This window comes from Chinchilla lanigera, unplaced genomic scaffold, assembly GCF_000276665.1.
Source record: "Chinchilla lanigera isolate Chin_1 unplaced genomic scaffold, ChiLan1.0 scaffold00041, whole genome shotgun sequence".
NCBI lineage: Eukaryota > Metazoa > Chordata > Mammalia > Rodentia > Chinchillidae > Chinchilla > Chinchilla lanigera.
The window spans coordinates 15,677,379-15,704,681 of record NW_004955442.1 but is presented as its reverse complement, the minus strand read 5'-3'; the positions used below and the strand labels follow the sequence as shown (position 1 = coordinate 15,704,681).

The following is a 27,303-nucleotide window of genomic DNA, read 5'->3' as shown; positions in this document are numbered from 1 at the left end:
TGCTCTCCTGCTGGCAGGCTGTGGTTGTCATCAGTATCTGACCTCTTAGGAGGTGGGAGACAAGAGGCCTGGAGACCTGGCTTGGTGTCACTCACTGTATCTCCCTGGCATTGTGTGTGTGACTAAGATCTGTCCATGTCACAAGATGCCCTGCTATTTGGACACTGATCTCCACTGGGAATGAAAGTCTCCATCAAGCCAGGGTTCTGAAGAGCATGCAGTAGAAGTACAGCCCCCCAGCCAGGCAGACTGAGCTGGGAAGGCCCCTTAAATGCTAGGACAGGACTGAGGCCTTGTGTACAAACTACAGGGAGGGCAGTGCCTCTCTTTCAGATAAGCCCAGGCCTGCTGGAAGGGCCTGGACCCAAAGAGATAGCTGCAAACTCCCTCCACAAAACCATGCTGTGCTCTTAGCAGCTGCCCCCTCCTGACCCAGAATGGTCTCAGCCCCCGACGCAATTCCTGACATTCTTTTCACACACAACATGCCGAGAACGGGAACGGCTCTAACTCCAGGGTGAAGTTCTGGGCTTTGTGAATCTGACATACATTCCAAGAAGCAGATACCCCCTCCCTAGTCCTGTCCAAGTCTTGAGAATTTCCTGTTGTCCAAGCCAGTCTGTGGAAAGCAATCACATCTGCATTTCATCAGCTCCCAGGCATTTAAAATGAGAAGCAGATGCTGCGGAGGAGGAGGGAACAGCCTCAAGATGGTCCTGGCTTCTGGAAGAATCCGAGTTCTGCAGAAGCTTGGTTGGACATGTCCTGAGTCAGGACAGCAGGAAACTAGAGAACTAGCAGCCTGACCATCTGCCTACAGCATACTTGCCTCTGCTTAGTGTCCCTGTTGCTTCTCTGCTCTGAGTGATGCTCCTTGTTTGTCCAAGTGGGGAAGGCTAGATGCACATTGAGGAGCTACAGTCAGACCACAAGGCACAGCCAAAGCCAGCAAACAGCAGGAAGGATAGAAAGGGGGCTTCACGGAGGGATGGAAGCCCCTGGCCTGGCTTCAGGTCTGCTGAATATGTGCTCTGTGCCAAGGGGTCACATGAGACTTTCAGATACTCTGGAAGACAGCATTACACCTCAGGAAGGGGCCTTCCTAACTTATATTCCGCTCTTGGCTTCCTTGCTCTCCTGTACCCAGCCTCCCACACTAGAAGCACAAGGACCTGGAAGCCTGATGGAGCCCCCGAAAGCGCAGGGAGGCCAATGCTGGTGACTATGCACTGGGACATCCAGGGTGCCACCTGGGGATGCATGAGGATACCACTGGCCACCTTCTATGAATAGAAGCCAGATTTTGGCGTCTCGTACCCCATCCCTTTCTCAGCTGCAGAAAAGACAAGTAGATTAGCCCAAGGGCTATGTCTGGGACAGTCTCATATCCTCTGGATTTTGAAACTCTGTGCTTGCTCCTCACTGAAAATTAACCATATAAGACTAAATAAAGAAGAATGATTTAATTAGGGAGGGAAATTGATCTCTCCTAATGGAAACTTATGGGAAAATTTCCTTTTTAAAGGCATCTGCTGCACTGTGTGCTTAGGAATGTTGAGTGCTGGAGACACTGCATTCCAAATATGCCTGGTGTGTGTGTGTGTGTGTGTGCTGGAATGACTGCAGATGTTCCACCCCCAGGGTCTTCTAAGCCATGGGGTAAGCAGAGGGCAAATAGCACCATGGTGCTCTGCACTCTTTGGCAAATTTCTAGAGCTGAGAACTTGATTACAGAGAGGCTGGAACAAAAGAACACAGCAGAGCACCAACTTCCTTGAAGAAGGGAAAGTAGAAAGATAGTGCTGGATATCTACTACAAACTGCAGCAGGAAAGGCCCTAAAATCTGTACATAAATTCCTTCAGGGAATTGATGGACAGACATTTCTCATGATCAAAGAATGGTGCAGTGCTGGTCAGAGATAGAGTTCCAGCCCTCCAGGAACATAAACTTGTGCATGGGAAGCCTGACTTTACATGTGACATGTAGAGCCACCTTTAAACAAGACAGTGACCCCAGGAAGTCAGGAGGGGGGTAAGTTTCAGGACAGCCACCTGAACAGGACTCAACATGGCAGTGCACGAAGACAGGAAGGGATCAGAAGGCTATGTTGTAACCACCCAGGTTACACCTAACTGGCAACAGAACTCTTTGTACCTGAATAACATCTTGAGTGCCTGCACTTGAGAACAGTGTAGATGGAATATGGCACCCATGTCTCTATTTATTAATATAGCTTCAGAGTCCTGGTAGTGTGGAAGCCCTATGCTGTGTCAGTATCTCCACAGGTAGAACATAGAGCATCAAACCCTCTGCAGTGTCTATCCTCCAGCACTGAAAGGTTCTGAGAAAGGAGTTGTTCCAGCTTTCAGTAGTTTAAACTTGGCCTGGCAGCATAACAGCACACTGGGCCACAGCCCAGTGTGACCTCAAAGGAGTGACCATCCCAGCAGCAGCAAGTATGGCTAGCCAAAAACTACATGTGCTCTCTCTCAGGGCCTGCATGGTGCCCTACCCCCATATGTCCAGAATCCCACCCTTCTTGCCACCCCAAGGTCAAACCCCAGCCAGTTCTTCAAGGGGGGCCCTGCCCTGTCAGGGCTGGGTATACTTGTTCGCTTGAGGCCCGTGACTTTCTGCTGGCAGGCATGCCTAAGCAATGCCTCTCAACTGTGCTCCACCCGCTCCCTCCCAGCACTCATCTCCCCACTTGAAGGCAGAATCCGTGTGAGGAAGGGCTCTGGTACATCATGGGCTCATCGCACCTAATGCACAGAAAGAACACCTGGATGGCTGGGCACCTGGTTCCTCAGGATCCTGACTGCCTATGGTGTCTGTGGCATCCCCAGCTCCCTAACCCAGCAGCTGGCCAGGCTTAGAAGTTGACAGGTGAGCCAAGTGTCCCAGCTGGCATCCCTGGCTTCTCCTTTGGGACAGGAAGGCAGGGAGGGGGTCTGATGGGGGGTGGAGCAGGCCTGAGAAGTCTCCCCAGGCCTTTCCCATCAGGAAACACATCCTGTTAGTGTCTGGCTCTGTGGCAGGGCTGCTATTTGTTGCAGTTGGCTACGCCCTCCCCCTCACCAAAAACAGCCTCAAAAACAACCATTTCCTCTGGCTGAGAGACAGAGGGAAACTCGAGCTTACACACACACACACACACACACACACACACACACACATACACACACTTCCTTGCAGCAGGCGCTCTGCTTTCCAGGACCTACCACTCGTGGTGGAGGCTCCAGGACAGGGGGCCAGGCAGCAGAGAGGTGGCTGAACCTGTACTGCTCTGGTGGCCCTGCTCAGAGTGCCTCCCTCAGCAGGTTCTAAGGAGCGTGATCGGTCCAACTCCTACGCTGTGCTTGCTTCTTGAGTTAGTTTCTGTTTTCCGCTGCTGCAGACAGAAGAGGTACGTGTTTATGGCCTTCTGAGCATCTGGTTCCCAGAACGACGACATACTTTCAACTCTGGATTTTTGCTGGTGCCCCTGTTTCTTCCCCACGATGGGCCTCGCAGCGACTGGCTTCAGCACAGGCCTGGCCTTACTCCAGGTGCAGGAGGGAGGATAAGGCAGGGCCGTGAACGGCTCACCTGGACCTATCCCATGGCCCCATCCCCACACAGCTGCCGTTTCTGCGTGCCTGGTGGGAACTGTTATACTGCCTTTGAGAATGAGCGGTGATGTTCTCTAGCTGCCTCTAGTAACATCGTGGCTCTCCCTGGATGCAGAACAGCTGACTGGGACTTTGGATTCTCTCCGAGATAAATGGACAGCACTGGCAGTCAGCTATGACTGTCCAGAAACTTGTGGCTATAGCTGTGCTGGTGGCCTTGGTTTCCCTCATCCTCAACAATGCAGCTGCCTTTACCCCCAACTGGGTGTACCAGACATTGGAGGATGGGCGCAAGCGCAGTGTGGGACTGTGGAGGTCCTGCTGGCTGGTGGACAGGGGCCGGGGTGGCCCTAGTCCTGGGGCCAGAACTGGGCAGTTGGACACACAGGACTGCGAGGTGCTGGGCTGGGGCTCAGAGTCGGCAGGTTTCCAGGAGTCTCGAGGCACTGTCAAATGTGAGTCTGCTTGTATTTCTGTCACCTTCTGAGGGGCTGGGTGAGGGGAGGCTCTGCCCAGGCCAGCAGAGGACAGGGAAGCTAGACCCCACACCCACCCTTACACTGGTAAGCAGGGCTGCGTGCTTTTTTTCTGCTCAGCCCAGACTGTCTCTGGATACTCTTGCAGGGAAGTCACCTTACATGGTGGGGGCTTTCTCTGTTGTTATACACAGCTAAAGGAAGGGCAACTAAACAAATCAAGAAAAGATTCTCCTTGGCTGAAAATAAATATTAAATAAGCAAAATAAACACAGAAGAATAATAATATGTGACCAAAGGCCCAGGATATAGCTCAGTGGCACAAGTGCCTACCTGGCAAGTGCAAGGTCCTGAGTTTGATTCCCAGTACCAAAAAACCAAAAACAAACAAACAAAAAACCCCCCCAAAAACAAAAAATCTGAAGAATATGTGACTGAGTCTGACTTCATGCCCATGGTGGTGAGGGCCTTTAGGGATCTAAGCATAGAGACTGCTGTGGACTAAGTGGCTGGGATGTATAGAAAGGGACCAAGGGAGGCTGGTTGATAGCAGTGGGCAAAGTGCTGCCCCTACTCTCCTAAGGTCTGTTTACACTCTTGGAAGCTGGACACTTGACTTTAAGTCATGTTTGAGGGGGCAAATATGAAGATACTTGCTACCTAGTATATGGCCTGAGACAGCCATATCTACTGACATGGAGCTCCTGACTTACAGGTACCCCAGTCCTGTTGCAGAACACAAGCCTCAATGTTGGGGTGCTCCTGTGGTGAAGGCAATACTGCTCTTTAAGAAACAGGAGGCTTAGCAGAAGCATCTTTTGTGCACTCAGGAAATTCTGGCCACCCTGGAGTAATGTATTGCATATTACTGACACCCGACAGCCCTGCCCTTGACCTTGGAGCTTGGGTTGGGGAACATCATTCCCATTTCACAGGCAAAGAAATAGAGGCTTGCAAATAGACTGATAGGCCTCCTCCCTCGTTCTCCACAGACAGGGGGCAACAACCTTTTTTTGAGAAAGATCTAAGCATGTGAACATTTTCAAAATTTCTACAAGCTATCAAAACTCAATGTATTGTGGGAAGCTGGATAAACAGAGCTGAACTTGGATCTCTGTGTGACAAGTTAGCAGAGAGCCCTTTCCCTGAATTTTATGATTATTTTGACTAACAAGGAAGCCAGGAACCCCACAGCTCTGTGCCTAAGCCTCTCATATGGGCTTTGGCTTTGCATAGCCCTAGAGGCCTTGGTGATCAGGAGGCCAGGATGCAGTCCCAGGACTCTCTCTGAGCTCTGAAGCTAGCAATGGCCCACCTTGGGGGAGAGTCCCAGTCCGGTTCAGCTCTGTCCTGGGTCTCAAGGCCTCCTGATGGCCCACGTGTTCCCTGGCAGCTGAAAATACGGCACTACTTCCTTCTCCCTGCCTCTTATAATTTAGTAATCAGAGGGGAGGTGGTGTAGCTCTAGAGCATCTTGTGTAGCTGTCCATTCCCCCTTCTGTGGTCTGTCACTACAAGCCAGTGGGACACACAGGGCCCATCATGGCTTCTTCCAGCCTATGTCCCTGTGATCATATGGTGGCCTGGGCTGTTCCATGTATCCTGCTCACCTGCCTGCCTGAAACCCTCAAAACTCCCCCTGTCCTGAATCTGCTGCCCTGCCCCAAATGTCTCATAAGCTCCTAGGGCAATTCTTTAAGTACCCTTTCGCAGTTAATATGGCATTTGCAGGTGACAGACCTTCAATGAATTTAAGCTATAACTATTTGTTCAAACAATGGAAATGCCACTGAAAGCTTCTTGGGAATGACAGATGGGACAGAACTTAGGAAAAGAATTAAATGGATAATTTTGCTTGCCAACAAAACTGACAAACAGTGAGACTGCATGATAGGAACAGGCAGCCATAAGTCAGCATTTCCTGAGGGGAAACTGCAGATCCTAATCCATGAGCTTGGGCCATGGGTTGCGTGGCTGTGTGTCAGTAGTCTCAAGGGGAAGGCAATGATATTGATTCTTCCTATCTTCTCCCCTCAATGAAGCTTGCTCCCTCATGCCAAATACTCCAAATTAGCCTTACGTGCTGCTCTCAGTACTGAAGCCTCTTCCAGTCATACCGCTTGACAGTAAACTCACTATTCTAATCCGCATGCTCCTGTGTGCCCATCCTGACAGATGGCTGGTCACCTGCCGCTGCCTTAAATCGTGACTGTGGTCAGCCATAAGAGCACTCATGCAACAGCCCCCATACACAGTCCAAGTGGGTCTTGAAATCAGCCCTCCAAGAAGGGGGAAGATGGATGGGAGAGTCAGCTCAAGGTTAACATCCTCCTTCACGCCGAGCTGTGGTTCTTTATAAAATCCTCTAACACACATGGCCAGCATGTCAGCCGGTGTTGCAAGGCTGACTGTGTGGTTTCCATGGGCCTCCGCGCATGGTGTGTGGTTCCTGTAGACTCCCACCAGTCTAGAGCAGAGTGGGAGTATAAGACAGGTCACATAATACACACCGTATTTTTCATGGGCATGAGGAACATCCTTAGAGTTTCCAGACATCACTGTAGGCACCTTGAAGGGACATTTGCTGCTCTCTGTGCCCTGAGGGGACAAGGATGTGGGCCACTCCATGACTCTCTGAACTCTGGTTGGGTGCTCTGTGCTGGTAAGTATCCTGAGTGTGCTGGGTCAAGAGCCATGGGGTAGGTACAACACTTGTCTGGGTCCAGGCCCTCATATTACCCTGGGTATGGCCTGAGAGGGGTGGGGCAATTTCCCACCAGCTAGCCATTCTGTACCCTGTGGTCATCTTGGCTTTTATTAATGGCAAGGAGCTCTTTTCCCTCTAAGGAGCTGGGGCACTAGAAATGTGGGGTCGCCCTGACTACCTGAGTCCAGGTTGGTCTCACTCTCTGGTCCTCATTTTCCATCATCTTTCACATTCATTCTGTGACCCACAGTTCACACATTCTGCCAGACAAAGTCCCAAGCCAAGCAAGAAGAGATAAACATATAGTCGAGCCTTGGGAGCAGATGAGCTTCACTCTAGTACTCCCTCAGGGGGAGCCCCCACTCCTGGTCTCAGGAGACCCAGAGCACCTTCATATACTCTTGTGCCATGCAAAACATCAGCTACTTCTGACCAGACAGGCTGGCTGGGTAGGCATTTGGCTTGGCCCTCTGCTTGGCCAGATACTCTGCTACCTTCTCATAGGGACCATCTGGGGTACACAGGAACACATGAAGGGCATAGTGGCCCTTTGGGGTGGATGAGATTGGGGCTGAGAGGGGTAATTCCATGTAGAGCACTTCCTTTCTCAAGCAGCATGGTACTCTGTAAATGAGTAATCTATAGGCAGGGTCCATAGATAGGGGACCACGTGAGGGTCTACGGGGTAGCTGGGTTCTCAGAGTATCTGCCATAGCCTGTAGCAAAGTACTGCATGCTTGAAGCAGCCAGGAAAACAGGACAGCCAGACAAAGAGGAAGAGGTGGATAGGGCCAAGGGCAGAAGGACTGGCCAGGGGCTGGTCTGAGCTGCTTTCCTGGCTCTGGGAGCACAGTCTTCTGGCCTTCCTGAACCACACACCATGCATGGAGGCCCTTATGCCACTCTCCTCCTAGCCAGCCCAGTCCTTCCTTATTCATTCAGCCTTCTCTTGGCCTTCTAGGAAGAGCCTGGAATGCCATCTTGGTTGTTCCTGTACTATCAATGCTCTACACATTTAACACTTCTCTAATTCTACCATCTTTTAAAGTAGCAGAATCTCTGGAGGGTCATATAAGTGGCAAAAGTGACTATAAAGAATGTTAAGTGTAGAGATTATTGGGCATCATGAAGAACACCAACCTTCATGTTATGGTCACATATGACTTTCCAGATTGTACTGGAAGAGTCTTTGGGGCACACCATCCTAACATGTAGACAGGGCCTCCTATAGACTTCAAAGCCTGGATTGGGCCTCCTACACACAGAATGTGATTACTCGTTAGAGATGGCTGGGAAGCAGTGTAAGCAGCCAAGAAAGATTTGGCAAATTGACCGAACCCCCAGCTCCCCTGGTCCCCTCAGTCTTGGAGGTGAGGACTTTTTGGCCTCAGTTCCTCATGTCCTGTGCCTCAGTGAGACATACAATACTGCACTTGAGTTCCAGGCCACAAGGCTGTCACGCCATAGCTCAAGGAACATTGCTATCATCTTTTACATTTCTAGCCCTTCACCTTCCACTCCTCTCTCTAAACCATTCTGGATCCCAGTGCCCGCCTCGACTGTTGCTAGGTATGCCTGAGCCAGGGAGGATGGGCTCACCTGACAGCTCTGTGCTAGGAGCCTCTTGACCATCAGACCAGGCTCTTCTTAGCCTGTGTCACTTTTTTCCTAAAGCATCACACAGGTGTGTTAGGGTCTCTAGTAATCTGAGTTATGTTTTGTGGTTATTCTGAGGAATGAAGCCTGCTGGTGGTTTCCTGCTTTACTATAAGAAAAGTAAGGGAGAGAGGCAATGCTATAGTCCTCCAGCAAAGCAAGAGGTAGTAACTTGCTTTGTGGTGACTGCTGTCCTGTCTAGCAGTTCCTATCTTTCTCTGGTGGCACACCTGTTGGGTCATTGTGTATGGACTGCTGTCTAGCAGTTTGGGGGCCGCATGTATATATGCAGCTCTTTTGTTTGCTTGTATTCTTCAGATAAGGTCTGTTTGTAGTCCAGGCTGACCTAGGACTTACCATGTAGCTCAGACTGGCCTCAAATTCCAGATTCTCTTGCCTTAGCCTCCAGTGTTCTGGGATTGTAAGCATATGTCACCATACCCAACCCACATACCTCTTACATATGTAGTATATGCATAAGACCTACTGGCCTCAGAGCTAGCTACCCCACCATCAGGTTGGAGTGAGCATGCTAGAAAAGCTTAGGATATGGGAATGGCCCCTCAAGCTCCAAATGACAGAAACGACAGCATAGAGAAAGTGTCTCCAAACACAATGGGCAGAACAGGCAAATCCTTGGTGGAGGGAAGTAGCACAAAATCCATGAAAAACTGGGACTCCATAGCCTAAATATAGACAAGGAGCATGAATCACAGACCGTATCTTGTCTGAAGACAGGTAGGTAACTATAAGGTCTTGGGCAGAGACAGTGGTCTCATGGCACAGGGCCCTATGAGAATGTCCCTGCTGTACTCAGGTAGGGTTGTAACTTTCCTAATGCTGGTTTAGTGGTCTAAGAAAGACCTGAAGGAAAGGAGATCATACTTAATGGGGCTATAAGTAAATGCTCAGTGCTATGCTCATGCCCACCCAGCACATGTATGTTTCTACTGCAGTTTCTTTCAGTGATTTGGGTGGTGAGGAGGGCCCTGGACACAGCTGCTCACAAGAGCAAAGCTGAGGCCAGGAAGTGAGCAGACCTCTCCGGCCAGTTGGAGGACTCTTCTGAGGCCTGGAGACTCTTACCTTGAGGCCTATATATCTTCCTTTTCATTTATTCTTATTCTTATTGTTATTATTGTTATTATTATTATTATTATTATTATTATTATTTGAGACAGGGTCTTGCTATGTAGGGCAGGCTGGCCTTGAACTCAGTATGTAGTTCAAGTTGGCCTCAAACTCACAGCAGTTCAAAATAACCCCTTAAGCCAAGTGAAGTGGCACATACCTGCAATCCCAGCTACTCAGGAAGTTAAAGCAGAGGGATCAGAAGCTTGAGGCCAGCCTGGCAACTCAGTGAAATCCTATGTTTTTTTTTTGTTTTTTTTTTGGTACTGGAAATTGAACTCATGACCTTGTGCTTCTTAGTCAGAGGCTTGAGCCACTGAGCTATATCCCCAGCCCAAAATTCTACCTCAAAATGAAAAAATAAAAAGGACTGGGGATATATAGCTCAGTGGAGGAATGCCCCTGGGCTCCATCTCTAGCACCACACACACACACACACACACACACACACACACACACACACACACACAGTAACCCTCCCAACCACTCAGCAGTTCACAGTGGTTAAGTGACCTGCCCCCTCCCTTCACTGGAAACTATCACCAACAGCCAAGGTTGACACACTCATCCATCCATGCTTGAGTAGACCACTGCCAACTTGCTCCCACCACCTCTGACTTCCCATCAATGCTCTGCGAGGAGAAGGCTGAGCACCTAACGAGTCTCTGGAAGCAGGGCCTTTCTGGCTGGCCCTGCTCAGTCACAAAAACTGCACGAGCCCAAGACAATGAGACTTGGGTCAGGCTCTGTGCCCTCCTGGTCCCATTTCAGCCAGAATGACAATCAGTGGTCATCTAACAGGAAAGTCCTTCAGGATTTTGCTTGTTCTTGCTTGGTTCTTTCAATTGTCTATCTCTCTTTCACACTTTTGGAAGAGTACCTAGAAACCCTAGCATTTTGAAAAGTCACGGTTTGCAACAATTTAACTTTGTGAATCAGAACCTCTTAACTACTGCTCAATCACAGGAAGTACAAACACTCAGGTTGTTTGGAAACATGCCCAGCCCCCAGCCCCCCAAGCACAGCCCCTACCATCAGACTTGCAGTAGATTCTGGAATAAACTGGAGCCTACAAAGGCCACCAAGGCTTTGTGCAGGCTTCTGTGCAGGGTATTGATGGCTGAGAGCAAATTTCTCAGCCAGACCTGCAACCAGCCACCCCTGAAGGCAGTGCCCGCCCACTTCAGCTTACCTACCCTCAGCTCATGGTCCTCCTTCATGAAGGGAGGGTAGGGCAGGGTGAGAGGCAAACGAGAAGTAGTGTGAAGCTCAGGCACCACTCTGGTTATAGGAGGTTAACAAGAGTAGGGTGAAGTGCTGGTTTTAGCAGACCTGGTTTGGCCCTTGCTCAAGTGGCCTAGACAAGTCATTTAATATTGGAGGTCCAAGTCCTTAGCCTGTAAGGAAGGAGGGACAACAGTATGGAACTCTCAGGGCCCAGAAAGGCTGACCTTGAGAGATAGCCAAGGCAGGCCCCCTAAGGGATACATGGAGCAGGGAGCCCTGCACTGCCAGCATTGACTCCCCTTCCCATTTTCAACCCACTCTGTAGTGCTTTTGTGGAACAGCTGTCCCAACAAGAAGAAAGCACACAGAAGGGCCAGTCCCCAGTGGGATGCAGCCAAGCTGGGGTTGTATAGAGTCCCTACAGACCAGGGAAGTGCACAAGCAATACCAAGCCTGAGTGGGGGTGAGGTATGCCCAGAAGGTTCTGCCCAGAGAAAACTCAGCAGAGAGCCAGAAGGGGAGTGGCCATCTTGGAAGGTGGAGGCTGGTCCTGCCCTCACTTAACCACCTGCTTCCCTCTTCTTCTTGCCCCACAGTACAGTTTGACATGATGCGCGCCTGCAACCTGGTGGCCACAGCAGCGCTGGCTGTCGGTCAGCTCACCTTTGTTCTGGGGCTGACAGGCCTGACTCTGATGTCACCTGAATCCCAGTGCTGGGAGGAGGCTATGGCTGCTGCGTTCCAGTTGGCAAGTAAGTATCCTGGGTGGTCACAGGGACTGGCAGGCCTGTTGGGACCTCCTGGTGTCACAGGGTAGCTTGAAGGCAGTCTGCAGGCTGTCCCTCTAAACATTGCCATAGGCAGGTCCCATGTGTCATACTCATTGCTAAACATAAATCCAAGTACCCAAGGCCTAGGAGCTTGAGTATGTGACCACCTGGCTTTGTTTTTTTAAATTTTTTTCCACCTGGCTTTAGATCTGCCCCTACCCCATTCCATTTGAAAAGAAGCTCTAGCCACTGGGGTGACCCGCTTTGCTTTTCCAAGCCTTTTAGAGTCACTCTGATTTATCCTTCCATTGTCCCTGTAGGGCAGCTGGCAGAGTCAGTCTGTGCTGGGCAGAGGTGGGAGACTCCAGGCCTGACTCTAGCCTCCTGCTTCCCCTCAATAGCCAAGGCATGGCAGCGAGGTCAGAGTGTGGGCTCTACTGTAAGCATAGGTTCTAGGGGCTCTAGCTGGGGCCAGTGCAGACCCTTCTCAGGAGTAGTAGAAAGCAAAGCAAGGAGAATATAGTGCCCAAGAGTAGCGAAGCTGCAGGCACACATCTGTTCTCCTATCCTGGCTGTTAACACAGATGTAACCCTAACTTGGCCTCCCTGAGGGGAAGGTCTCTGGTTGAGGCCAGGAAGCCCAGCTTTGAGCATCACTGGGTCACCAAGAGCAGAGCCTCCTCTAAACACTGGGCCTGAAATACCCATCCCAATGCTGTCGTGGAACCTCCTATGAGCAAGATAGGACAGAGCAGAATACCGTGCTGTTTTTAAATGGCGAAAGTGGTGGCACTGTCAGAAATTAATCCATGAACTTGTTCTGGGAGGGTTAGGACAAGTGTTGGAAACCATGGCAGCTATCTACCTGTGACCTTCAATGACAGAGGGCCTCTGTCTATCCTGCGGGGCTCAAAGGATCGTGGTCAACTGGGAGAAGTGGGAAGTTTGTGCTGCTCACTGGGGGCAAGCCAGCACTTGGTCTGTGGACTGGCTCTTGGTCTGGTCAATGGAGCTAGAGTATAGGAAGCCTTTTCTTCGTGGTGCACAACAGCAGTCTCTCCCAGTGTCAAATGCATGGTTCCAAAAGAGGAAATGGCAGGAAGTCCAAAGTGAATCATTCTAGGAATAATGGGTCCTGGGCCCTTGTGTTTCTTGGGAAATGCAAGTTTCAGAATGGGGCTGACAGGTATTCATGTGCTGGGAAGCACCCTGATGGGAGTCAGGAAATTGGGCTCCTGAGCACTATGAATAGAACGTGGTGTTGTCCTGGGCAAGTCACTTCCCCAGGCCTGGTGAGAGGAGGGAGGGGGTATCCTGAAGTCCTGATGGAAGAGCAGGGCTTGCTGGCGAGAGTTGTGGAATCACATCTTAAGTGGATGTGAACTCGGGCAAATCCCTAAAGCAACTGCAGAATGGAGTCATTTTTGCCTCCTCTGACTGGCTCTAAGAAATAGTGAGATATGTGAAATGTGAGAGAGGATTAATTTTGCCTTCTTTCCTCCACAACAGAGGGTAAAAACACAAACATTCCAAATGACAGCACATGTTTAAGAAAGTTACCCAATTTGCCCTCTGCTGACTTAGGACCATAAAACAGAGACACAGTTTTTCTGATTCTTTTTTTTTGGTTTTTGCTTTTTCTCCGGTACCGGGAACCGAACTCACGACCTTGCGCTTGCCAGGCAGGCGCTTTTATTTATTTATTTATTTATTTATTTATTTTTTTGGTTTTTCTCCGGTACCGGGAACCGAACTCACGACCTTGCACTTGCCAGGCAGGCGCTTTTGCCGCTGAGCTAAATCCCCAGCCCAGCTAAATCCCCAGCCCCAGGCAGGCGCTTTTGCCGCTGAGCTAAAATCCCCAGCCCAGTTTTTCTGATTCTTAATGAAGCCATGGGCCTCTAGTATGTGCAACTATCTGAAATTCCATCCCTTCAAGAAGAAAATGGAAGATTTTAAAAACACGATTGGAGCTAGGTGTTGTGGCACACATTTGTAATCCCAGAACTCAGGAGGCTGAGGCAGGAGGATTGCTGTGAATTTCAGGCCAGCCTGGCCTACATACTGAGTTGAAGGCCAACTTGAACTACACAGTGGGATGCTATCAAAAAACCAAGAAAAAGAAGTCACTGGAAAAGTTATTATTATTTTAGGAGACAGGGTCTCCTGGCTGACCTTGGATTCACTATGTAGCCCAGGCTTGCCTTGAACTGGTAGTTGTCCTCCTGCCTCAGCCTCCTTCATGCTGGGACTACAAGAGTGCATCATCACACTTGCCAAAAGTTATGTTTAAAAAAGACGTTTTAGTGGCATAAAAAAAGAAAAGTTACAGTCCTTGACTGAAAATTACTCTGTCTAGCAGGATAATTAAATTGATACTGTATTTCTTAGTATGTCTCCCTGAGACTCTAGAGTTATTTGAAATGTTGTGGGTCTGGCATGTCAGGATCGACAGCCTGCCTCCAGGAAATTAGTTCCACGATTAGAGAATGTTGCTCCCAAATAATGTATTTTTAAAAAATCAAAAATCAGGAAAAGCCCTCCATGAACAAAACTGCTTTGTTTCTTAGCAGGCCTGGGATGGAAGCACTAAAGGCCTCTTAGGGCCCTATCCTTGTATGTGTGAGGGGGAGTCTAGGGGTACCAGATCCCATCTCTGAGTATTTCTAGGCTGGCATAACTTATGAAAAGCTTGGACCAGTCTCTGTTCAAAAACTCTCAAGACAGGTAGAGGCCAGTGGAAAAATCCAGAGCGTTGAGCGATGGGCCTGGGTGGTTCAGCTAGCTTCTTTTGCCTTCTCCTGCTGCCTTGCTTCTCCGTATCTGACCATCACCCACAGGTCTGTTTTGCCCAAAAAGGAAATGCATTTGGCCTGTTTAGACTCATTTCATTGACAAACAGTACAGAGAGCAGCTATGTGCCTTTCTTCTATCACACTGCTAATTTTAGCACTGGGTTTTTTCCTGTGCTTGGGTCTGTTTTAAAGCCAGAGAGAGACTATGGGGCGCCAGGATGTCCTGTCACAGGACGAGGAAACGCCTGCTATTACCTGTTGTCAAGCAAACCTCGAGTCCTAGCGCTGGGGTGAGATGGGCAGCAGGGGGAGAAAAGATGCTAATGAAAAGAGGAAGGGAAAGTACAGGGAATGAAGGGAGAAGGCTCAAAATGCTGGAGACTATCAAAAGGAGCAATAAACTGAGGGGCAGGCTCTTTGCTTGCCCTACAGTGAGGTGGGGGTCTGTGCTTATGCTCATTTCTTCACTCCATTACCATTTCTGGACACCAGTGCCATGCTCAGGAGGCCCTTGGGTTGGTAAAGACTTATCCCTCTACCCTGAATGGAAGTAGCTCCAAGGGACCACAGGAAGCTACTATTGATATGGGTCTAAAGCATGAATATCAGGTGTTACATGGTTTACCAGACACATTCAGCCAGCACATGCAGTGGTATTTCCTTTTTTTTTTTTTTTCTTTGGCAGGATTTTCCAAACCTACTTTTGTTTTACCTTCTGGAAAAATTCTTTTCTGTCCCTTACCTATCTGTCTCTCACACACTGGACACCTCTGTGAAAACCTGCACTGTCCCTGGGAAGGAGGCACACTGGGTGTGAAGGAAGCATGTGCAAGATGTGTAAGCTCAATGTAGTCAGAGCACAGCTGTAGTCCTCAGGAGATAGAAGCTAGGACTTCTGACAGTATTTCAGTTGTCATGCAGCAATGCCACACTAGTCTCCTTGCTCTCTTCCCACCTTCTTCCTTCCTCCTTTTCCCTTCTTGGTTCTTTCTGTGGTATCTGGTACCACAGCAGGCACACAATGCCCAATTTTTCCTATTCTGTCCTTCCTGAGGCCCTTGTAGGGTGTGACTGGTCCATCAACCAATCCATGCGCCCATGCAGATGCAGCACACAGAAACCCAACAGTGATATCACTACCCATGTGTGATATCACCCAAGTGGGAGGATCTGATATGAATGAATGGACATGCCAGTAAGGGGCTGGCTTCCTCCTTGCTGTTTCTGAGCCCCTGGTATGAGCAGCTGAGCATGCAGGCCCTGCCATCTAGGCCTTAATGTCATCTCTTCACATGGAGATGTCCTGTAGGCCAGGCATTGTACATATGTCCCACTGGGATTTCTCTGTGCAATTTTTTCTACCTTCTCTGTTCTCTTCTCTTTCTCAGGGCCTCTTTGCTGTACTCTGCTTTCTTTCTTTCTTTCTTTTTTTTTTGAGACAGGGTCTTGCTGTGTAGTTCAGGCTTGTCTTAAACTCAATATGTAGCTAAGGCTGGCCTTGAACTACCAGTCATCCTCTTGCCTCAGCCTCCCAAGTGCTGGGATTACAGGTGTGTACCACAGGCTACTCTGTTCTTTCATTGTCTCTGGTCTCACTGATTTGTGCACGAGGCATAGAGAGGGAAAGGAGTGCTGAATGGGTCAGGATGAGTGGCTTGTGAAAAAAGTAGATGGGTTTCAGTCTCTGTCCCTGCAACACTACCACACAGCACCTAGAAAAAGGAAGGGAGCTAGGGTGTATCCCCAGCAGGTCAGCTCAGGAAGTTAACTCTGCTTTTCATGGCTCTTGAGGACATTCCCAGCTCTCTCAGGTGTGTCCAGGCTATGGCAATGCTCAGGAGCAGGTGGCCTGGGTTCTGCACGTGATGTTTTCCTTGTCTGCCACAAGTTGCTGGATGTCTTCGGTCCCTCATGCCACCTGCATGCACAGTGGTATATGTGACCCCAACTTACAAGTATACTACCTTGTGATTCTTGCTCGTGCTTTCACTCTGACCCTGTCTTGCATTCCTGCTGGGTGAGGTCCATAGCAAGGACCTAGTACCCTAATGTAGAACCCAGGCTCTCCTACCATGTACCCTGGGTGAGCAAGCTGTCCTTCTTGGAAGAACTCTGTGGGCTTCATGTGTCTCTGGAGGATCTCTCCTGCCTGTTCCAATAGTCCTCATACAGGAGCCCAGCCCTGCTGCATGCTGCCAAGGACTGACCTAAGCATAAAGTCTTGGATAGAACAATCTAGTGACTATGCAGAGCTCTGTACTTGGCTCAAGTCACATCTTCAAAGGGCAATGCCTTGGCTATCACTGGAGCCTCCAGTGCAACTTTGCTGCCCAATGGAGTCCAGTATAAGAGCATGCACTGGGGTCAAGTTGGTGATACCATCTCTGTCTCTTTGGTCAGTGCCTGCATGACATCCTCCATCAGTCTCTAGGAATGCCTCTGGCATCCTCCTGATGGAGAACCAGGCTCAGCACTGTCTCCTTTTTTTTCCTGGAAGCCTTAGAGAGGGAAACTGGAGTCCCAGCAGAAGATAGTAACAATGTAACTCTGAAAGCCACGCTTCTAACCTGCTTCCTCTTCTAAAAAAATCCCTCTTCTATCCCCATTACCATTATAATTCATATAACTCACTTCTAAACCTTTTTGGAAAACAGTAGTAAATAGCTAAAAAAAAGTCCTGAGCATAATGCAAAGCACCAATCCTTCTCTGTAATATGTAACAGTTGATTATTTTCATGTTTTATCTTGAACTGCTTTTGCGGTGGCATCTAGGTCTTCCTCTCCTCTTACAGCAGTTATCCATTTATGAAAGCTAACCAATAGGACCAGCCCTTTTGCAATACAGAGCTTTGTTTTCCCAAACTGGTGAACTTCCACTTGTCCATTTCTGACTACCCATGCCTCCATTTCTGTAACTTGGTCCCTGTGGAAGCCCACTGCAACGTACAATGTTCACTGAACGTGCTCAGCAGCTGATGGACATAAATGGTCACCAAGACTGCTCTGACAGTGGACTCTACGTTGCTATCTTCTGGCTCAGTCAGCATGGGAGCTTCTCAAAAGGTGCTAAAAGCCTAACCCAGATGCATGCTTACCAACTTCCATCCTCCTGCTCTGGAATCATTAATTTCTTATGACACCAAAACTTACACTCACACTTAGTTTATACCCCTGAAGATGCTTATTGACCCTATCAATAGGGTCAATAAGCACCTACTGACTCAGCATCTCAGGTGTTAGTAGGGAATTTTTTTTTTTTTTTTTTTTGTACTAGGGATTGAATCTAGGCTCTTTATACTGAGCTGTATCTCCCAGTCTCCCTTCTAAAATTTTTTTAAAAAAAATTTTGAGCAGGGTCTTGCTAGGTTGCTAAGTTGCCTAGAGTGGGCTTGAATTTACAAGCCTCCTGTTTCAATTTCTAAGGGTCCTGGGATTACAGGTATGTATCATCATGTCTGGTGCTGGAAGGGAGTTATCTGCTATTTTCTTAGATTTGGGGATCTTGTTAGGGAAAAATGTAATTTTTAGTTAGACTTCACTGGGTCTGGAAAATTCAGTTTTCTATTTTTTTTTTTTTTTTAACCTAGTCCCCAAGCACACCCCAGCCACATCAGCTCATCTTCTCTTCCCTTCCTCCTTTTCCAAATGAGACCACTTGGGAGCTTCTGGCTCTGGTGGAAGCACAAGACTCCCTCACCCCAAATCTTCCAGAGAACCATTTGGGTCGCTACCATCTTGCTGTGCACAAATGCCACCCAGTGGTGTCTGAGACAGTATTCTCTTTAAAATCCAGTCACACAGGTCTAAAGAATAGGCACCTTGCTTGCTGGTCTGCAGCGATATGAGAGCATCAGAGTCAGCCCCCGGGTCTTTCCTCTAATTTCACCTGCATGTATGTTTCACAGTCAGTCCAAAAGGAAGGCCTTGTGACAGAAGCCACAGCCCCTGGAAACAGGCAGGAAGGAAAAGAGAGAGGAAAGGGACATGTTCTGGCTGTGCTGTAACTCACACGGCCCGCGGCTGGCCAGCTCACAGGAAGAGGCTGTTTGCTTTGGCAACACAACTTCATGGAGATGGAATCAATCCCATGTGCAGACTTTAGTGTTTGCTGAAGCTCTTCTCTTAGATTTGTTTCTGGACAAACTGATTACATCACAAAAAAGTTTTGGAAGAAAAGTCTTCAGGCGAAAATATACTAAGGAGAAAGAGAACCATATACTGGAGGCAGTAACGAAAGTAGGAAGCTCTAAGTTGAGGATCAGCCTCAGCTCCTAGGTCTATCTCCTTCCAGCCCTTCTTGTCTTTCCCAAGCAGAGAAGGTCCTGAAAGTCAGTGCAAAGTTCATTTCAGGATGATGTCCATAGTACAGTTTGATCAGTGTTAGGAGATCCAAATTAGTGACACGGAGTGTGTGTAGCCATACACACCTATCTTCTTGTGCTTTTTACTCCTGACATGTGCAACACAGGGATGATCCTCTCATACCACATAACTATTCAGTCCATAAGGCCTCCTCTGTTGGTTCAGAGCAGGACTTGTATGAGGGCCAATCACAGGGGCCACATGATGCTCTCTAATGGTTGTGTCCCAGGCCTGTTCTGTATGCCAGGGTGAAGGCAGGTTCCCATCTTTGCTGGACATGGGTCCCTGAATCAGCCTTGTCATCCCTCCTGTATGTGCTCAGGTTTCCCTGGGGGTTCAAGGCCTGGTACAGTGTTCTAAAGATCACTTGTGTCCCACTGGGGTAGGAAAGAACTACGCCCTGCTCAGAACCCCTTTCCCTGTTGATATGTGTTCTAAGTTGAGCCAAGTTGACAACAGTCTTCATACAAATGAGTGATGTGAGTGTGAAACTTTATCCTTCCACAAGGCACAGATGTAGACTTTCTATTGTTCTGGGAGAAAAATAAATGAGGTGCAGCTTCTGAATTACAACCCAATTAGGGAAGCAAGACACCTGGACCTCTGCAAAACCAGCCCCAAACCAGCAGCAGCCATGTGCTGCTGAATTCCAACATGTGGTTTTCAAGACTAATGAAAGAGGTGACGAGTTTTTGTGTGTGTGTGCTGGGAACTGAACTCAGGGCCTTGTGCTTGCCAGGCAGGCACTGTGCCGCTGAGCTACATCCTTGGCCTATGACGATCATTTTTCCTTTGTGAATTGAGTTCACTTGCCAGGCTCTGCATACATGCCTGAACTACTATCTGTATACTTTCCAACTTAAATTTGCAAGAGGTAGGTGGCTATGCTCAGGTCATTTGTGCATATATGGATTTGTACTTCTTTAATCAATATATCCATGTATAAAAGATAGTGTTAGAAGTACATACATGTTTTGAAACCTAACTTTGTGTATATAGTAAGAAATGCAGCTAGGGTAGCAATACATAGATTAAATGGTTAAAATAGTCTACGCATCCTCAAAATATACTATGCTCATCTTAAGACAGTAAGCCAAGAGGTAGGGGTGAAGCTCAGTAGTAAAGCATTGCCTGGCATGTTTGAAGCCCTAGGTGTGATCCCAAGAACTGCCCAAAGTAAAAAAAGTCATACTAAAGTAACATGATTAAGTAACTCTGTGATGTTGGTTGATATGCGTAGGCAGAGGGTGCAACTCTCATGTCAAGTGCTGCCAGTAGCCAGGCCCCCCCACCCCACTAGAGGCTAAGGGATGCAGCCTGTCACGGCTGGGACATGCCATGTTCTCATGCTGCCAAGGGTAGCAGCCCTACAGAAAGCTGCTATAGGGCTGACAGGCTGGGCTGCTGACCTGCTCACATCTACTCCAGGATGTCATGTTTTCCCAGTTTGTTTAGGGTTAAGTGCCTGCAACTTTTGGTTAAATCAGACACTATCAAATGCCACTCCCTGCGAGGGTGGGCCAGGCTTTACTCCCCAGCTCCTACAGGCACAGCAGTTAATTCCATCTTCATCCTAGGAATGCCAGTTTCTCAAGGACAAATCACTGGGCTGCAATCATCTGTGAGTGCTAGCACTAAGTGCCAGCATGGTCCCTGGCATGTGAGTGGGTCTTAACAGTTCAAGTGAATACAGGCATACATGGCTAATGCAAATTGGTCCTTGGGATTGACATTCCCTCCCATAGTCCTTGAAATGCACCAGCTTCAATTGGGCCTCAATTAGAAAGCCTATGATGGCACTCTCTTTGTCTCTTTTCTCATTGGTCCATGTTGCATTCGATTGTGTTCTACATCTGCTATCATCTGCCTTGAATCATTTAGACAGCAAGTAATTACTGATAGTCCTTGGGGAGCCACAGTGGCATGAGCTCCAGCCCCAGAAGTCTGCCCTCCAAACAGGAGGTTTCAGGGCCACCAAAGGGTAAATATACAAAAGAAGTAATGGCAGGAGGAGGCCAGGAGAAGATGTGCACAACTCTAAGCTGAGCCTTAAAGGACAGAGAGAGACAGGTTCCCCTCCTCAAAGGGTAGGACGAGGGAAGGTGGATATAGCACCTTGGAGGAAGAGCAGAAAAGGTCAGTGAGAGTCAAGAAAGCTATTGGTGTGATGGAGGAGATGTGATGTCCGGCAGGGCCACCAGAATGAGGTTTGGAGTCATTTTCTAAGGCAAGGGGCAGCCACAGGGGTGCTTTAAGTGTAGGAAGAACACAATGCATGTTTTATGAAGGTCATAGTGGGCTGTAGGAGCGGTGTGTTAGAATGCTGGGTGCATCCACAACCTTAAGAAAGGCAGTCAACACACACAGCCACAGTCCTAGAAACATGGAAGTACATTACCTGCTGTGCACCAGCTTTTGCAAGTGCTTGTTAACTGTAGAATCTGAATAGCTGTACTTGGAACTATTGGCCAGTTTCACAGGGAAATATCCATACCAAGAGTCAACAAAGCATGTATGACTCCTGCACACATGATGAGATGACCCTAATCCACCCTCTCCTTCTCCTGAGCTGAGTCAGCCATGCCCGGGTTGTTTTGGTTGTTTTATTCCCTGTGAATTTTCCTCAGAGGCAGCTTGAACAGTGTACAGAGGGACTATCCTGTGTGAGTATCACATGACTATCTGGTGCTGTGTCCAAGAGCCCCCTCTCCCTGTCCCACTGCCATCCACTGCTGGAATGTCCACTGCAATTCTGGAGGTAGATGATCTAAGACTATAACTGTGTACCAGTTCCATTTGGTGACACTCCTGGGTATGGAACTACAGGCGGCAAAGTCACACCATCACATTTCGTCATGGTTTTGTCCATAAGGGTATGTTCCCTCTGCTTTGCATGCGCCAACACATACGCACTGGCGTTTTGTTTCCTTGCTAACTTTTCTAGTCTCATAGAGATATCTCAGTTCCTTCCCAAAGATTCAAAGTCAGCTATTTTAATCAAATTCTGGTAGCTCATAAATGTCCAGTCCAGCCCCCTCTCTATACATCAGTGATGCAGACCAACGCCAGGTCAGACAGGGAGCTAGGAGGGCAGGGTTTATCCTACTCAGTAGTTTACCACTGGGCTGTGGGAAACCAATTCCTTCACATTGTTCTGGCTTTTTGTTCCTTCTTATTTTTTCTTTTTTTGTACTAGGGATTAAACCCAGAGCCTCCACACTGAACTAAATTCCCAGCTCTTTTTAAATTTTTTTTTTAATTTTTTGAGACAGGGTCTTGCTAAGTTACCCAAGTAGGGCTTGAATTTGCAATCCTCCTGCTTCTGTCTCCCACAGTGCTGGGATTACAAGTATGTGCCTGGCATGATGATGCTTGGCTACAGTGTTCTGCCTTAATGAGACACGTTGGGGGATTGGATATGTGGCCACATAACGAAGTTTAAGAATGTTTCTGTAGCACACATAAACTGAAGAGAAGAAGCTCAGTAAGAAGGAAAACAGGTTTTGGTGTGCAGAGTGGGTGAACATCTGGTAGCACCCAGCTGCTGCTGTTTGGGCAAACTCTTTCCATCTCACTCACTGTGTTGGTGACTGTCTCTTTGGGCCTTGGCTCTCTAGCCCTCATACCCTGCCTTGCTTATTACCTCTCCTTTCAGACACAAAGTGGTACTCTGTGTAACAATCTGCCTCAATCCATCTATTTGGGTCTTGAAATAAGCATAATGAACTCCCTTGGTGCCCAAAGATGTCAGCAAAATAAGGGGATGCATGCTAAAAGTATTTTCATCCCATTATATAAAACACCGATTATAACTGCTTTATTCCACTAATGCAAAGGAAGTCATAAGTAGTTCATTTGTTCTTTAGTAGAAAAATGTCAGAAGTTTCCTTTAGTCAGCATGCATTACAGTGGAGAGCTATTTTTACTAGAAAGGAAGTACACAGAAGCTCTCCACGTATAAAAAGCCCCAGAAGATACTACAGAGAATTCACATTGATTAGTCACTATCACTGTTTAGGACAAAATACAGCCAGGCAAATGTTTAATTCATACTTTCTGGAAGGTATGGTAATGAGATTACAATGCTTGTATTTAGAAAAGTCAGATATGTTATCTCCTCCGTTCTTCTGTCTCCCTGTCTTTCCCTGTCTCATCTCTTTTTGTCCCCATCTTTATCTGCTCATGGTTCTAGGGTCATACATAATTTGGTTCTCTGAGGAAAGCAAGGGAGGCGGCTGCAGGTACAGGGACCATCATAAACAAATAGGTATCAATGTGCAGACCAGTGGCGGGACAGCTGGGAGGGTGCAGCTTGGCCAGAGCCTCCATAATGGACAGTCTGGTCTTTTTGGTAAAAGAAATAGCTGCACCCAAGTCACCTGGACAGATGAAGGCTGCTTGATGGGAAGAAGTGGGGCTGGCCTTTGGCAGGGGCAGCTTAGGGCTTGTTGGGCTTCTGAGACTTCTGCTCCTGCCTGCCTTCCTTACTCTTGCTCTGGCTGGGGTCCATAGACACTAAGGCTATTTCTGGTGAGTCCTTGCAGTTGTAGAGGAGGGGAACAGCACCTTGGGCCAGCACCTGGGCAGCAGCATGGAGAAATCTTTCCTGCATTCCTGCAGTTATAGCTTATATCCAGATGTCCTCCCAAAGCCTCATGTGGTCCACAGGTGGGGCTTTTCGGAGGTGGCTGGATCCATAGTGGATGATGCTGGGATCATGGGATCAAAGATGTGATGCTAGGATTGGCTCATAGTGTGATGCTAGGATTAAGGGTGTGAGTGCTACCCTAAGGGACAAAATATAAACACAGAAAATAGATGCTGTTGTTGGTTGCTTGTTTTTTGCTTCTTGTTGCCTTTGCTACCTTCTGCCTGCCATGAACTGTTTCTCCTCTGTGAAGCCCCTCTGCCATGCCACCCTGCTCTGGAGCCAGCCAATTTTGAAATTTCTACAAACTGCGAGCTAAGTAAATCTTACCTCCTTTAACTCTGGGTGTCAGATATTTTGTCTCAGCAATGAGAAAAGTAACTAAGATACCTGCCATCCAGGTTTCCAGTCTAACTGAGACCTGCAACTCTCCTAGTGCTGCCTTCTCAATCAAACAGCAGGGCCCCATTACCCAGGCTGACACTCTGGGCAGAAAATCCTGGTTTTCGTTCTTAAAGAACTAATGAAGTTGGGGCTGGGGATTTAGCTCAGCGGCAAAAGCGCCTGCCTGGCAAGTGCAAGGTCATGAGTTCAGTTCCCGGTACCGGACAAAAACCAAAAAAAAAAAAAAAAAAGAACTAATGAAGTCAAGTCATTGGCATTCCTTAAAGAACGCTATAAAAGTAAATGAGAAGGCATGGTGGTTCATGCCTGTAGTCCCAGTACTCAGGAGGCTGAGGTAGGAGGTTTGCTATGAGTTCAAGGCCAGCCTGGGTTATACAGTGAGTTCAAGACCAGCATGAACTACACAGTGAGAGCTTGCCTAAAAAAAAGTAAATGAGACAACGATATTAACTCCTAAATAAAGGAGTAATACCCATATTGGTGAAGACAACCCATGATGTACCTACCTTCTCCTTTCCTGGTGTCAAGACTCTAGAAAAGGGAGAGAAGGCAGGGAAGGAAGAACACCAGAGGGAGGAAATGAGGATGGGGCACAGAGGCCAGAGGGAGACCCGAAACCAGATGCTTCTCTTTGGAAGCAGAGGAAACCAGGCACACCAAAGGGACACTTGGACCAGGGCCTAACCTTGCCCTTGTTCTCTTCCTATGTATGCAGGTTCCAGGCCATCTTGAATCCAACAAGAAAACCTCTACTTCTAAAACCAAAGCCATGAACGAAACTCTTGAGGATAAGAATACGGACTAAGTCAACTAGCACTGTTTGTAGATAAAATTTAGGAAATACAGTTCTTGTTTGGGCTTTGAACTAAGTACTTATAAAAAAGTCAGACGTGGATTTGGAACAAATTAATACAAGGTTGCTGCTGGGCCTGTCTGGGGATCAGGGAGTAAGGTGTGGCTGTTGCAAGGGGAAATGGCTCAATACCTTGTGGTTCCTGAGACAGCTCCTAGGACCCTGTTGCCTTCTGCAGTCCCCCACTGCTCCCAGGTCCAAAAACCATGAGGGCACACAGAAGGCCCAGTAAGAAGCAGTCAGCTCCCATTCTAAATGGCTCTGGCTCAGAGTATGTCTTCCTAAACACTTCTTTTTCATCTACAGGCTTTGTGCTGGTCATTGGACTGGTGACATTCTACAGAATTGGCCCTTACACCAACCTGTCCTGGTCCTGCTACCTGAACATTGGTGCCTGCCTCCTGGCAACCTTGGCAGCTGCCATGCTTATCTGGAACATTCTTCACCGCAGGGAGGACTGTATGGCACCCCGGGTGATTGTCATCAGCCGTTCCCTCACAGCTCGGTTCCGCCGGGGTCTGGACAATGACTATGTGGAGTCTCCATGCTGACTTCCCCTTCTCAGGATGTCACTTGTGAATATCCACTCTAATAGAATAGTCTAGAAACTAATGGGCTCTTCTAGGCCCTGCTTATGCAGAGGCATAGGATAAGCCTGGGTTACCTACACACACCACGTACGATACTCATGTACATTTAGTATGTTATGTAAGAATATCATATGTCTATGTATTATGTGCGTCACTCTACTCCTGACAGCATCTTTCTTGGCCGGCACAATGCGGCTTTATATCACACACGTTTCCAGGGTGGAGATGAGAGCCTGAGATGGGTAGGAGGTGGTGTGGGCACCTTGCTCTCTACCTTTGTTTGGGATTAATTTATTCTGCATCTGCTGAGATGGTGTCCCCAGTTACATTTTACTTTCATAAAGCAGAACACTAAGGAAGCTTTTCATGAAATATCCATGATATTCCTTGAGTGAATCAGAATTTATAACCAGGCAACAATGGTTTTATGCCAGAATTAGGTCAGAAGTATACATTGTGTTCTGATCACTTTTCTAAATTAAAATAAATGCAAACTTAACTCTGTCTAAAATTTGTGTTTTATTCATTCATATTACCACACAGGGGAAAAGAATTTGGGCAGTTTTCTTATCATTTTTGTAGGCTGATGCTAAGGGAAGGGCTAAAAGGACCTGTGGGTACACATAGTCTTATCCTGGTTCTGGGCAATGGAGCCTCAGAAGTCCATACTCCCATGGACTCTGAAAACTGAGGCCCTGGGATGATAGATCAACAAATGGAGTGAGAGAGATGAAGTCTGCTAGCTTTTCCCTAAGGAAAAACTCAGCCTCTCTTTAGCAGAGTGTTTGAGGGGCTTCAAAATGCCTCCATAGGCCACATTGTCTCCTGATAGGTGCCTTTTCTCAGTCTGCAACTCCTAGGGTTGAGTAGAAACCATCTAAGATCTATACCCTATACCCTAGGGGTCAAAACTGGCCCAAAGAACCCTGCACTTCCTATCTGTATCTGTTACCAGGTTCTGGTGCCTGGCTGGACACCTGCTCTGATCCAGCTTGGTACTGCTTCCCCACAGCCATCAAAAGGTGGAGCTCACAGAAGGCATCTGTCAGAAGAGGAAACCAATACTGGAACTGACACTGGCAGGGAACAAGAGAAACGGAGAAATTCCTCCAGACATCTGGCCACCACTTTTCCTAATAAAAACCTAGTTCTGTTCATTGCAACCTTCTAGCAAACTGAAGGTTATCAGCTTGGCTCCTGAAACCCATGTTGTGCCAGGAATTTGTCTTTAGTCAGAACAAATAATGAAATGGATCAGTGCTTTAAAATATATAAAGTGACTGATAATGACTAAAAAGCACTATGGACTGATCATCTATGACATAACATGTGGTACAGAAATATCCACAATACAGCACACTAGTGGAAGCAGGTAGCTTTTATCTTCTTCCCACTTGACTTTTTTCTACAAGGGATATTTATTTCCAATCACATATTAAAAGTAATTGTTAGTATTATAGATACAACTATGAATAGTACACTAAAGTTTTAGAATTGGCCATATGGTCAGTTATGGGTCTGTGATTATTTCATAGTAAATAAAGGTGACCCCAGACAGTGGGCTATACCGTTCAGCCTCTCTGGGTCTCCTCTTTGTCTACATAGCTAGTATGGCAAAAGACCCTTCAAACTGCAATAAAAGCCTGCTCTTGCTGGTTTAGAAACACAGTGGGTGAGGGCTCTACATTAGATTGGTGTTGTGAAATGAGGTACCTCCTGCATTACAAAATAATTCTTGCAGATAATGGCTGCTCTTAGCAACTGTCTTACCTTTTCCCAAAGTGTCACTCTTGCATAATTTTTCTACCCGTTTGAAGTTAAAATCTATCAAGTGCTCTTGTGACGAATTTGAGTTCTCTCAGGAAGGCAAGAAGGTGGTGCTTGTTGATGGCCCTTGAATGACAGCTTTTTTGTGTGTGTGTAGTACTAGAGATCATACCTAGAGCCTGTACACAGTAAGCAAGCACTCTATCGTTGAGCTACATCCCCAGCCTGCCACATACATTCTTTTACAATTTAATTGGATTTTTTCACCATGTTAGTTTTGTTTACTTATGAAAACCTTTTAAC

General features: G+C 47.7%; 2 protein-coding genes across 5 annotated transcripts in view; one reads left to right on the top strand and one right to left on the bottom strand.

Moving 5' to 3' along the window:
- Ift140 (intraflagellar transport 140) overlaps positions 1-27,303 on the bottom strand; it is a 93,578-nt gene that overhangs the window by 14,325 nt on the left and 51,950 nt on the right. The gene's annotated exons all lie outside the window — the stretch shown is intronic.
- Positions 3,128-25,744, top strand: Tmem204 (transmembrane protein 204). The gene is made up of 3 exons (XM_005391564.2): positions 3,128-4,068; positions 11,407-11,562; positions 24,950-25,744. Exons 1-3 carry the CDS (start codon positions 3,789-3,791, stop codon positions 25,192-25,194), a joined length of 681 nt encoding a protein of 226 aa, XP_005391621.1. The 5' UTR covers positions 3,128-3,788; the 3' UTR covers positions 25,195-25,744.

What these genes read in the sequence shown, in the direction of transcription:
- Tmem204 (XM_005391564.2), top strand. Translation starts at nt 3,789, where the DNA reads ATGACTGTCCAGAAACTTGTGGCTATAGCTGTGCTGGTGGCCTTGGTT. An exon ending in GTCTCGAGGCACTGTCAAAT is followed by an intron (nt 4,069 to 11,406) that starts GTGAGTCTGCTT and finishes CTTGCCCCACAG; the next exon opens with TACAGTTTGACATGATGCGC. An exon ending in TGCTGCGTTCCAGTTGGCAA is followed by an intron (nt 11,563 to 24,949) that starts GTAAGTATCCTG and finishes TTTCATCTACAG; the next exon opens with GCTTTGTGCTGGTCATTGGA.